Source organism: Micrasema longulum, unplaced genomic scaffold, assembly GCF_059751315.1.
Source record: "Micrasema longulum isolate JH-2025_06_02 unplaced genomic scaffold, ASM5975131v1 h1tg002486l, whole genome shotgun sequence".
Lineage (NCBI taxonomy): Eukaryota > Metazoa > Arthropoda > Insecta > Trichoptera > Brachycentridae > Micrasema > Micrasema longulum.
Genome location: NW_028279628.1, coordinates 35,652 through 49,718, shown reverse-complemented (window position 1 = coordinate 49,718; position 14,067 = coordinate 35,652). Strand labels below are relative to the sequence as shown.

The 14,067-nt window shown below is 31.7% G+C and overlaps 1 protein-coding gene across 1 annotated transcript; it reads left to right on the top strand.

The window, feature by feature from the left end:
• The first annotated feature begins 2,493 nt into the window (after positions 1-2,493).
• LOC148272096 (ATP-binding cassette sub-family B member 10, mitochondrial-like) lies at positions 2,494-12,708 on the top strand. Its single transcript, XM_088240533.1, is given in 10 exon segments — positions 2,494-2,884; positions 3,662-3,868; positions 5,513-5,715; positions 5,895-6,029; positions 6,116-6,262; positions 8,117-8,348; positions 9,700-9,843; positions 9,846-9,985; positions 10,880-11,104; positions 12,187-12,708. Coding segments are annotated over 10 exon segments (2,034 nt in total). The 5' UTR covers positions 2,494-2,556; the 3' UTR covers positions 12,460-12,708.
• Positions 12,709-14,067: the final 1,359 nt, after the last annotated feature.

Below are 14,067 nucleotides of genomic sequence, written 5' to 3'. Positions count from 1 at the left end.
TTGGAGAAGAGAATATGGAAGTCTAGGTATTTACAGTCGATGGCTGTTTTAAGTGGCCGCTTTACACACTGTATAACATTAATGTTTGAACATCCATATTTTATCAATTCTTATATAAATATGGATGTTCAAACATAGGCAAAATGGTTAAAGTTAGAGTGTGTAAAGTGGGCACCTAAACCAGCCAATGACCGGTCATAAGCCATGTAAATGCCTAGACCTCCATATTTCTTTTTCTAAGATGATCTCCATCCCTGTTGTGATTTGTTAAACTTAATGTCTCACTGGGGGTGAAATCAAGACATTTGTCTACAAAAATTTGGACGAACACAAAATATTGTAATAAATGTCAATGTATTCTTTTCCAGATAAACTTTTGATTTGCTTTCGTATTTTTTCCTAATTTATTATCAACTTTAATTTGATATTTTTTACTCTACATATGTAATTTATTTTTTAATTTTCTTATTTTCCACTTACTCATATTTAAAAAAAAGACAACCTGAATGTAGCTTTTAATTTTAATTTTATCTGTTTTTTTAAAATATATTTATGTAATGTAAGTAAATATTAGTATATAACCACTTACTAACTTTTTTAGTCTACCGGTTTCGAGACTTACCCGTCTCTTCGTCAGGACACTCACTACACTAACATGCTAATACTAAAATATACCTCCACCTTTGCCATCGTCGTAGTATGTATTTATGTATTTTCAAAAATACATAAATCACATGCAGATTTATAGAGATGCGAAAAAACAACCTAAACGAAATATATTTATATAAATAATATATATTTATACATGCATCTCCACCATAAATTGCATAATGTATTCTAGATCTAGAGATTTATACCCGTATGCAGAGACAAAACTTAAGATGAGGAAAGTACATTCTATTGTCTTCACCTTCAGGTTATTCTCCGCATTTAAGATTAGAATGTACTTTCCTTACCTTAAGTTTTGTCTCTGCATACGGGTATTAGTATACCCACGCATAGGCCATGCCTATGTGGGATTTTGTTTCAATAAATTAAGTGATAGGTATATTATGCAATAAAACATGCACCAAATTTAAATTTAAAAAAATAAAACTTTTAATATTATATTTACGTATATACTCGTATCGTATAATATATACTCGTAAAGTGAACTCGTGTTTTATGGCATCATAAAAATATCCACGAAGACATTTTAAAAATTAAATATATTTTAATTATAATAGGAATAGGTATGTTTATTAATATTTGTTGTTTTACATATTTGTGATATCTTTATGTTTGAAGTTCCCGCGTTAGAAGTATATCACGTGGGATGCGTTCAAAAACAAAGTCTGACAAAATAAGATCAAATTGGACCATAGCTTGTAAAGTCTGTATTTTGGATGTAATATATTTATTTTTCTATTTTGGTACAGGTAATTAAATTTTTTTATTTACGTAGAATAACCAAAACTACGTTTTTTAAAACTTTTGTTTTACTATAACTATTTATTTTAAAATCATTTAAAAAAATTGAAAATGTAAAAAAGAAAAAAAAGCCTCGTAAAGTAGTATTGATATAAACATGTCATTATATTATATGATGTGGTAATGAAATATCTCGGAAGTTAAATGAAATGATTGAAAAAAGAGATTTTTAAAAAATGATTTTAAAAAAAAAACCTATTTACCATAGAAATAATTTTCTTATAGTAAACAAATTGTGCTGGAAAATGTAAATTGAGTTGTAGTAGAGTGGGATTTGGACCTCGGATTTTTGGTCCGTGGTCAACAAAACATCCAGGTTGAGAAAAAAATAATAATTGTGTTCTAGAATTGAGCACGGAACCATCTGTGCGTGAACTCAACGTCTTAGTCAATATACCACCGACGCGACGCCTTATTTAAACAACATTGTCATGGCAATAAAATATTAAAATTATGATTTCAACGTCATATCTATCGAACTACAACGTCAGTATCATAATAATACAGTCTATTACTATAATAATACAAATAACTTTCAAGGCTATTTACGTCATGTTCAGTTTACGAAATAACGAATTTAGAAATAATTTATTTTGTCAATACATGCTATTAATAATTGAAGGCATTAGTTTTGCAAACATGGCTCGTTCATGTACAAGTATATTGAAGAGACGTGTTTTGAAATAATACCCTCAATTACTAATTCGAATAATTTAGAACTATAAAAAATACAATAGACGCAGACATCAAAAATGAAACAAGTGATCTTATACACAGCTTAACATATAACTATTAGTCAACCATATTAAAAGACTATTCTAAATACATATTATGTACAATATGTACAATTTTTCCCATCAAAGATAGATATCCTATTGTATTTGATTTGAATGGAAATTCGCGTTCTGTCAGCTCAATAACCAGTTTTAATAACTGAACGCCTATCATCGCAATATAAACATTGTGATCTGATCGTGATTTTATGGTCTATGGTTGTGAATTTTTATCGCTCTCTGTCTCTGTCACTTGCAGTTTGATTATGACGATTATGACATTGGCTAACCTAAAAATATTTTACAAATAAAAATGACTCTTTCTATTTTATACAATTTTAGCAGTCATGCCTTAAAAATAAATAAAATACGTGTTCTGAAGTGTTTCCAATATAATACAATATCTTGTAGAAACTGCGGATCAAATCAGTTCAGTGGCTATGGTAAAATTAATAACTCGATCATTTATAGAAATTATGACAGAAGAAGATTTCTAGATTTACTTAAAGGAAGACGATACACTACGAAAAACGATATAAAAACTGAGATACCCAAGGATGGTGCTAATAAAATAAACCTGAACAAATCACATGTAAGGAGGTTGATGTCACTAGCAAAACCAGAAAAATGGTATCTCATATGTAAGTAATTCAATTCTTAAAATGCTTTATTTAAAAAATTCGAAATCCATGCTTTTGTTCGTTTCGTATTGTTTTGCCCACTAGGCAAGCATAGCTTTTCATAGTCAAATAAAATATTTTTTAGTATATTACTAGAATTCTAAAAGTCCCATACTGGTGAACGGGGATTTTAGAATCTTAGTGGCACATGCACCCTGTAATTGCCAGGCATATTTTTGTGCTGTGCTTTTGAGGTTATTTTCAAGGAAATGGTACTATTTAAATTATTCAAAATAGCCTAACAAATCGGGTTGTGGTCCCGTGTCTAGTGTTGCAGACTCACGGATCAGAGGTCCGAGGTCCAAGGTTCGAACCCCACTTGATTTCTATTTTCTAGTAGTGAATTATTTACAACTCGTTGAAAATGGCCGCCAAAATTGAAATATTTGGGTAAATTATAAGAACACTTATATTTCTTTTATAAAAAAATAATATGGTTAGTGTTTTGATTAATTTGAGTCAATTTTATCCTCATTATATTTAAAATGTTGGCTGTTTAAAAAGTTTGGTTTTCTATGATCTAGAATCATCGATCTAACACAAATCCATCTTCAGTTGATTGTATTTGATACAAACAAAAAAACTTATTTTCAAGGGAAAAAATTAAGCATTGATTATATTCATGCATGTTGGCTGAAAATATTAAGTATGATTTCCCCTGAGTTATTTAATTTTTTAATCAGAACTTTTTCTGAATTAAATGAAGATTTAAAGTAAACTTTTTTTTATTTCTTCCAGCTGCCATTGGTCTCCTAATAATATCATCCTCTGTGAGTATGGCGGTACCGTTTTCACTAGGAAAAGTTTTGGACATTATTTATACGAGTGTAGCCGACATCACATCAGCGAGAGAGAAGTTAAACAAAGTTTGCATGGTCCTCTGTGGAATATTTATTCTTGGCGGAGCTTGTAATTTTGGACGAGTCTACCTTATGTCTATATCAGGTAATATACATTATTTAACAAACCCGTTCCTTCACTGATATATTGATTCCTTTGAGAGAGGAGAATTTTACATAAAACTGCATGTATAATTTTCATTTTGTGTTTTTTGGACTTGTCAGGCTGGATGAACTGTAATATAATACAATACTAAATAAATATTACACATTTTACTTGTGTATAATAAAAAAAGATATAAAAATGTTGATATTGATGCATAGATGAAATTAATAAGAGGTGGTGTGAAGACATAGTCGAAGATCGTTTCTTCTGTGCTCGGGGTTTAGATCTGCTTTATTATCAGATCGGATCTCTCGTTTAGGCAACTCTTCAATTTTTCATCGGTCAACTGATCTCTGGCTAATGCTATGTATATCAAATGCCGGTAGTGAATTGACTGATAAATTCGAGTTACCTAAGTTTCCTCAGCGAGCATTTTTGTTGGTCTCCTTTAGGAAAGTGAAAGTAATCAACTTATGGTTGGCGTAAAATCTTAACTAACTAACTAACTAACCATCACGCCATTTCCCCAGAGGGGTAGGCAGAGAGGATAGAACGCCACACCACTCTGTCCTGGCACACTTCCTTTGCTTCCTTCACATTCATACATCTTCTCATGCACGCACGTCGATTATTCCGACTTTTCACATGACCTTAGAAAATCTTAGATGGCCAAAATAAAATATACTATCATATTTTTTCTCTGCTGTGCTTAATTTTTTCTCCCCACACTTATTATAATACAAACCTTATCATTATCATATTTGTTGGTAATATAGGCCAGTTTACCCTTGTTTTTTAAATCAGTCTATCCTATTGATTGTTTCATAACATAGCAACCAAAGATACATACATCAGTATCGATACGATTCTTTTTTTTTTAAGAGAAAATTTGCAAACTAAGTTTATATAATAAGATACAAAGAAAAATCGTTTCTTTTTAAGGTCATTAATATCAGATAACCTATTTTCTTTTGCGCTGATTTGATTAAAATATTGGTTTTTTATTTTAATGAATACTTCATAAATTTAATTTTGTAATAGATTTTATCAGTTAGATGTGACCTGCGGGTTCAATTCTAAATGTGAAGCGCGGGATGCTATGATGTGCTAGGTATATTACATAATTGTATGAAACTTAATGTAAAAAATGAATTCAGCGCCCCGTAGTACCATGCATCACCTGTATAATATTATATTGATTGAATGATGCTCTATGGACCTCATCTAAAAATATCTTATAATCCAAGAACACATAACCTTCTCATATGGCGGCCTCCGTGGCGTATTGATTAAGACAGTTGACTCATGCACGGAAGGTTCCAGGTTCGATTCCCGGTGAGAGCATTACAAAAATGTGATTTTTATCAAGCCTGAGTGTTCTGTGCTATTCACAACTGTAATTTTTCATTAAAAAATGTCTTCGATATTGACTTATTTTGTAAAAATTTTAAGAACAGATGCAAAAATATTTTTGATAATTCAGTGCAATAACGTCAAGTAATTAATTGCAATGAAACAATTTTTTGTGTATCGATTTTTCAAAAATAAATTCACAAAATTCGAGAAATGCTTGTTTGTTATGAAGTTCAAAAATACATATTTAAATGGGTCCTTTTGCTTCATTGTTCCAATTATTTATTTTAGGACAACGAATGACTCAGGCATTGAGGAAAGATGTTTTTTCGTCTATTCTGAGACAAGAGGCAGGGTGGTTTGATAAAGTATCTACTGGACAGTTGGTCAACAGATTGTCAGCAGATACTCAGCTTGTAGGGTCAACCCTTAGTTCTAACATCTCGGATGGGTTGAGGTCACTGTTTATGGTGTCGGCTGGAGCAGGAATGATGGTGAGAATCTTGTAGAGAAAAGTTAGTTGGTTGCAAAAATCTCTCATCTCTCAAAATTATAAACTTTTTACAATTAATGGATATTCAATTAGTATAAAATATACTTCAAAATATATTAATATATTTTAAATTTTAAAAATTCCTCATTTTATTAACACATATAACATTTTTCTGGACAGTTTTACATGTCTTGGGAGCTTGCTGTAGTAGGGTTGTCTGTGGTGCCACCAGTAGCAGGATTGGCAATAATCTATGGAAGATTTGTTAGAAAAATTACTAAACAAGTTCAAGACAGTTTAGCCGCGGCAACACAGGTATCAAATATTATTCTTATTTTGAAATAGTAGTTTCTTATTTCTACATTCAAAACTATATTTTACCATTCTTTTGTTTTTTACAGGTGGCGGAAGAAAAAATATCAAACATAAGAACTGTGAAAACATTTAGTAAAGAATTGAAAGAAGTTGATAATTATAGTGCGAAGATAAAACATGTTTTAGATTTAGCTTACAAAGAGTCACTAGCTCGAGGATTGTTTTATGGAATGGTAAGTTAAGTTTGTTGAATTAATATTTTCAATTGTGGAGTTAACTTATTTATTTGACAAATTGTAGTCTGCATTTCTTTACGGGCTGTTTAACCCATTACGTAATGCAGACTGTAAATGAAAAGAAAGCAGATAGCTGCTAAACTGCCGATGTGAAGAGTAAAATAGATCCATGTTATCCGCAGAAACCGTATTCAACAAGTAAATTGCCCTATTAATTGGTGAATTCTGACTTGCATTTGTACTGCTTCTGGGTGTGTAAAACAGTGCATGAGATCTCACTCTAGTATAATTATTGGGAATATACAAACTGATCTTTTTCTGTATGTTTGTATTATATATACTTCCAGAAATCAGCTTATAGAAATGTTTCCCAAGAAAAATTTGACGACGAGATTCGAAGGTGTTGTAATACAGGATCCCTGCTAATAATGATGGGTGGATAATTATTATTATTATTTTTTTTTTTTTTTTTTTTATTAAAAAAGAAATATTTGCGTTCTTATGATTTACCCAAATATTTAATTTTGAGGGCCATTTTCAACGAGTTGTAAATAACTCACTATTAGAAAATGGAATCGAGTTGGGGTAGAGTGGGATTCGAACCACGGACCTTCAGTCCGTGAGTCCGAGACACTAGCCACAGGACCACAACCCGATTTTAACATTTTCTTTAACATACTTATATAAGTATCGTAAAAATCGCTTTTGAACCTTCTTTATTTCAGGGATGTGGTTTGATTCAGAAGGGTCCCAAATTATGGCTCAGTATTCTAGTATGCTGCTGACTAGTGTATCACACAATGTGCGAATTGCGGTAGTATTATTGAAATATCTAGAGTTTCGAAGTACAAATTCAAGCATTTGACTAGATTTATCTACAGCACTAGGAATATGGGACTTAAAAGTGAAATTTGCTTCAAAAATAATACCAAGATCTTTAATTTGGTAATTGCCTGGTAAAAGTACTTTTTTTTTAGTAAGAAAAGATATATTAGCGTTCTTATAATTTACCCAAATATTTCTATTTTGGTGGCCATTTTCAACAAGTCATAAATAGTTCACTATTCAAGTTGTTATTTCAATAATTCAAGTTGGGGTAGAGTGGGGTTTGAACCTCTGACCTGTGATTCGTGAGTCCGCAACACTAGCTATTAGACCACAACCCAATTGTAAATGCATCTGTTGTATATGGCCCAGCCAACTGTATCGCCTCAACTTGGTGACAGTTGTCACCGGATTTTACTTCGTATGTTCTGTTATTTATTTCTTTCCCCACCTGTGTGAACTCCGCATACCCAAGATTCTTCTGAGACACCTAGTCTCAAAACTCAGTATTTTGCTGTCGTGGGCCATAGTTACTTGCCACGATTCACATCCCCAGAGGATAATAGGTTTTATGGAGGCATTTTATAGGTAGCATTTGGTTTTCACTCAATAAATATCCTATATCCAGACAGTCTTGATATTGCTGGATGCGGCGCCTGGTATTTCTAGCCGCACGCCGTGAAATATATATATTTTAAAAATTCTTATGAGAGTTAATTAATGTTTTGTTTCAAATAAAGAATTACAACATTATTGTTTCGGAGAAGTTCTCCTCATATATAAGGAGTATTATTTGAGAAATTATTATTTAAAAATAAAATATTCCTTTATTCAATAATAATTTATATGTATTGTGGTCTGTTTGTAATTTTGTTTATTTATCAAACTTAATAGGTAATGCACTTTTAAGATTCAAATAGCCCTAGAAAAAAGTTTTAAAATATTGAAGTAAAAATAGACACCATTAATAACTTAAAAGTAAGAAAAATGTAAATTTATAAAATATTTCACCGTTTTTTCTTTCAGACCGGATTAACTGGCAATGTTATAATAATTTCAGTACTCTACTATGGTGGAGTAATGGTTTCTGACCAGCACATCACTGTGGGAAATCTAACTTCCTTCTTGCTCTATGCTGCATACATTGGTGTATCCATCGGAGGATTGAGTAGCTTCTACTCTGAACTGAATAAAGGAATCGGTGCAGCGGGAAGACTGTGGGATATTATTGACAGAGTTCCCTCAGTACCTATCAGTGGTAAGTCATTATTACAGAAAAAGTATTTGCTGTTATTTTCTATTCAAGTCAAGATTTAAATAAATAAATAAAAAATACCAAATAAGTCAGTTTTACAGTGGTAAAAAAATAGGTAAAAAGTTTGAATACAGTTGTCATCTGTAGATCCAGCTGTTGTTTGTCAGATGGTCAATGCTGAACAATCAATCTCTCACTGTAGATTGACAGATATCTACAGAGTGAAATGATGCGTTTTCTTGTGGCAAAGAGTGCTGGGCAAATCGAATATATGAATGCGTAATGAAGATTCTTCCCATGACTTAAGAAGGTTGGATATAATGATTGTAGGATGCTCCGATGAAGTTATCATGTTGATAAGTAGATTTATGAAATGTTGATGCTTGTGCAGGTCAAACGTTGTCGTTGGAGGAAATGCCGTCATAGTGAGACATGACAAAAAATATTTGTTAATTTGCGAGATCGCATAGCTTTGCGTGATCGGCATAGATCGGCAATATTGCCATAGCTTTGTGAGATCGGCGTAGATGAGTTAGCGTAGAGAAGCGAGTTCAGTGTAGAAGAGCTTGTTCTTTGTAGTTCGAGATTATCGTGCTGCAGTTTCTTCTGTCGTCCAACTGGATACTCCGTAGATGCTGGGTAGAGTGCGGCGTTTCCAATCGCGTTGTTTGGATCTCTGCAGCAGTTGAACATCCCACCGAATACAACCATGGTATCTCTGTAGAACCGTCAAATCACCATGTAGGAGTTTTGGTAGTTGTGGGAGGTTGGAGTTCCTATCCTAGTTGAACAGAAGATACGAGGTTGATGTTTGATGTGTACCCTATTTCTTACATAGCGAATAAATTATGAATTAGATTATCATGCCCGAGTATTACGGTGATGATTTGTTGAACCGACATGGTTAATATACTCTAGGACGTTGCTCTTATGTAGACGGATGTCTTATGTGTAACGAATTATTTTTTATTCGATCTAATTTCATTGATCAATTTGTCCATCTCTAACGTTTTTGCAAAATGATGTAGCTTGTAAGAATGTCGTTAATAATAAGTTTATTTTAGTTTTTTTCTTAGTTTCAATGCTGATTTTATATATTTATGTTGATTTATATGTCAAGCTTTGTATTAAAAAAACTAATTAACATACCAAATACGAATGATTTTGTTCAATATAAATCACTCCTTAGAAGTTGCTACAAAGTTATGTCGTCAGTTTTCTGACAACTGTCATTTCTATCATGCTATATTTTAAGGACTATAGTAACATTCATCCTTCCCAACTTTTCATAAACTTCTGAATGAACTTGAAAGTATTAGCAGTGTTTTATTTATTTGTATTTTTTTCTTTACAGGTGGATACTGGCCATTGGCACCCCCGGTTGGCGAAATAACTTTTAAAAATGTTACTTTCAGTTACCCTACAAGACCTGGTAAACCCATTTTGGAGAACCTCAACCTCAATCTTCAGCCCGGAAAGGTAATGGCCATTGTAGGGGGTCTGGATCCGGGAAGACCACCTTGGCACTCCTCCTCCTGAGGCTGTATGAGCCTGATAAGGGGGTGGTGGAACTGGATGGGAGGGATGTGAGGGAAATTGACCCCATGTGGTTGAGGAAGCACATTGGTACTGTTAGTCAGGTAAGAAAAATATTTAATTATAAATCTGAACATACATTCTTATTTTTTTTTAAAAACATGTTCAAATTCCAATTACCAAAAAAAGAAACATGTGTGTTCTCTAACGAAAATGAAGATGTGTTGATGTTATTTACGTGACTATTCTTGATCTAATCTCTTTGTAATTATTCATTTATTTAATATTTATTATTCAATTATATACATAAAATTATACATTTATACAAAGTTGCTTCGACTGTCTAACTAGGCCCGTTTACCCCATTTTAAGACAGTCAAAATACAAAAAAAAAGTCATCGATACATAGAAAAATAAATAAAGGTAATAGGCATAGTGAAAATATAGCAAAATACATAGTAAAAGATGTAGTAAAAGACTTCGTAAAAAACACATTGATTGTGTATTTTCACATATTAGAGTATTTTAATTCACAACTGTGTAATTCACAAGATGTGAACTGTTTAATTTAAAAAAAATTTAATCTTGTTATTTCCCAACATAAACTCCAAAACAAAAAAAATACAAATTTTTATGTTAATGATTTTATTCTTTCTTAATGTACCTATACTACTTTGTATTTGTTATAAACGCGGGTATTGCAGTACCCGCCCAATAGAGCTAGAATTAAATTAGTAATATCTGTTTCAACTTTATGAGATCGTTGGTTTTATGTTGTTAAGTTGGAAAAATAGGTATGTTATGTAATAAACTTATATCATATGATAATAAGTATATTTAATTTTAAAGAAGTAAATTGTTAAATATTAGTGATTCTTAAAATAATTAATTTCTGTTGCTTTATACTTCAAATGCCGAGTGAGATATACTCAATCAAGTATTGTGAATTTTGGAATGTTGATATGCATTATGTGTTTGTTTTTTCATCCAACTTTCAGGAGCCGATTCTCTTTTCGGCGAGTATACGTGACAATATTCTATATGGTCTGGATGACCCAAGTTCCGCCAGTGAAGAAGATCTACTGGAAGCCGTTCGATTAGCCAGAGTTGAGGAGTTTGTAAAAGGACTTCCGCAGGGGTATGATACCGAAACGGGAGAGCGAGGAGTAGCTCTCAGCGGAGGACAGAGGCAGAGAATAGCTATCGCCAGAGCTATTATAAAGGTAATGAAATATATTTGAACCCTTATATTACAAGTCCGAATATAATCAGTTTTTGTTGCCGTGCTTCTAGCGCGGATCCCGTTTTCCATTATTACTCTCTCTGTACTTATTTATAATAAACTTTTTTAATATATATTGTAGATCTATATTTCCTCCCTATGGGAATTATGTTTTTCAATAATTTATCTAGTTTAATTTTATTATTATAAACATATTTTTTGATACTTTTTTTTATTAATCACGCGATGCTTTTCAAGTAAAACAGTAATAATAATAATGATTTAATTTCAATATAAACTTTATTTTATTTATTACTGCATGTTGTGTTCACATATAATTCAATATCTAAATATATCAAATTGTCAACAATATTTTGAGTTTGTTAAAATTTTTGTAGACAAGGACTGGATTCAACTCCCCGGGGACCTTTTTTTTTTTTTTAAATAAAAAAAAAAATTGCTTTCTTATGATTTACCCAAATATTTTTTATTTTGACGGCCATTTACAACGAGTTGTAAATAACTCACTGTGGAATGGAATCGAGTTGGGGTAGAGTGGGATTCGAACCACGGACCTTTGGTCCGCGAGTCCGAGACACTAGCCCACAATCCGATTTTCATCTGTTGATGTTTGTGAAGTTAAAGAGCTGAAACCTTTATTTATGCGGGTGAGATTCATCTAATTGAATTATTGCACCTACATACTAGGCAATGTCTGAAAATTGTATTTTTTCAATTTCTGTACTTCTTCATGGAAGAATTGAAGGAATATAGATGTTAAAATATGGGCAGAATGGTGAATATTACACAGTGTGTAAAGTGGCCACTTAAACCAGCCAATGACAGGTTATAAGTCCTGTAGATGCCCAGACTTCAATATTACCTTCTCTAAAATGTTCTTCATCTCTGTTGTAAAATGTTAATATCAAATTGTGATTATTATACCAATGCCGTACGTATTGTTTATTGTTTGTGAACCATAATAAATAAATAAATAAGTTTGATTACAAGAAATTGATTATTTTTAAATGAATCTTAAGAAAAATTCTGAATTTTACATAATTATTGGTTTTCATTTTTAAGAGTCCTCGAATTATAATTCTGGATGAAGCCACCAGCGCTTTGGATCCCCTATCAGAACACTTAGTAAGGGAAGCCTTGAAAAGTGTGTCTCAGAACCGAACTGTTTTGACCATCGCTCATCGTCTCAGTACTATACAAGCTGCAGATACTATCGCTGTCCTTCAAAACGGATCCATTGTGGAACAAGGTTCTTACAGAGAACTGATCAATATACCGGATGGAGTTTTCAAGGAGTTGGTCCGACATCAGGCATTCCAAGAAATAATGCATTGATATATGAATATTCTAATTTAATTAACTAGAGTAATTGTCTTATAAAAGGTAAAAATATCAATAGATATTGGTTTTTATTTCTGTCGACAGATGTGCAATTGATACTCGTAATGGAGCATACATATTCTGTCGAGATACATTTGTGGTGTGAAGTACATTGTAAATTATATTTGTACCATTTCCAATTTTTTACACAGTGTATGTAATATTTAACCCATTAAAAAATAGTTTTAATCATTATTTACACATACTGGAGTAATCTCTTCCATATTTTAAATACCAATGAGGATGTTCAAAGGTTTTTTAAAAAAAAAAATTGTTAATAGACTATCGAACTAAGTCAATTTATTTTAAATTTTTTTGTGTATCATCCCTTTCATTTTTTAATATTTTGAAATTACACCATCCGCGATGTTACGATATCAAGTCTGTGAGTTTTTCTGACATTTAGAACCTGGCTACCCAGAAACCGGAATGCTATAAGAACACATCATTGATTGTCTTCTTTAAATGTTGATGTTTTTCGTTGACATATCTTGATAAAACTCCATAGTTAATGATTATGATAAAATTATAAATAAACTTATCAATGAAACTTCTTGGTTTAGTTTTACTTTTTATTATTTTGACCAACGAGCGCTTTCGCCTAAGTAGGCATCTTCAAGACTGGTGAATTGTTTACAGGAGATAAGATCAAATAAGTATTTTAACAGGGGACAGAAACATAAATATTTTCAACTAGTTTGCTAAACAGTTCATTTTTGGGAGTTTTTGGACTGAAATCGGGACTAAGCTTTTATTATTTTAAAGGTGGGAAAGGAACACATGGCGAAACACAACAGATTGGGTAATACAAATTTTAACAGATAAAGTTAGCACAATACTTAATTTTTGACAGGGAAGTTTACATACCTATAGATGAATGACGAAATATTTTAATATTCATACTTAGATAATACATTGTTTTCGGGATGAACCAAGAAGTTTCATTGATAAGTTTATTCATAATTTTATCATAATCATTTACTTTAAATGTGTTTTTTCCCTGAACCTGTGACGTTTCAAAGTAGTTAATTTTTATTAAAACTGATTTTTATTCTTTTTTCATGCATTTTTGAGAAATTTCGCCGTACAATTCAAAGCCCCCTAATTTGTAACATTTTTAAAATCCAATAATGAGAAAGTTCAGTGGTTTTAATTTTTTTTTATTTGTTTATAGACTATTAGACTAAGCCATTTTTAAAAAATATATTTTGACTTTTTAAAGTTTTGTATTTCTGAAATTACTCTGCATGTGACGTCAGAGGTTCTCTTTCGTTTAATCTCTGTCAGTTATGCTGATCGGTCCATTTACGGTAAGTAAACCGGATATCTTTCTTCTTTCTGTAAAACTGTTTCTGTAAAAAAGTAAACTGAATATCTTTCACAGCTCTCTTATCATTGGTTGATTCATATGAACTATTAAATTTTCCTAGAGCTGAAGTTCCTCATTCCCAAAACTGATAAATTAGACGCCAAAAAGAATTCTAATTAAATGCTTGTTTTTTGCATTGTTATATTATTTTATCTTTGCGCTTTTTTTATCCTTTTTCTTTTATTATTTTTTAT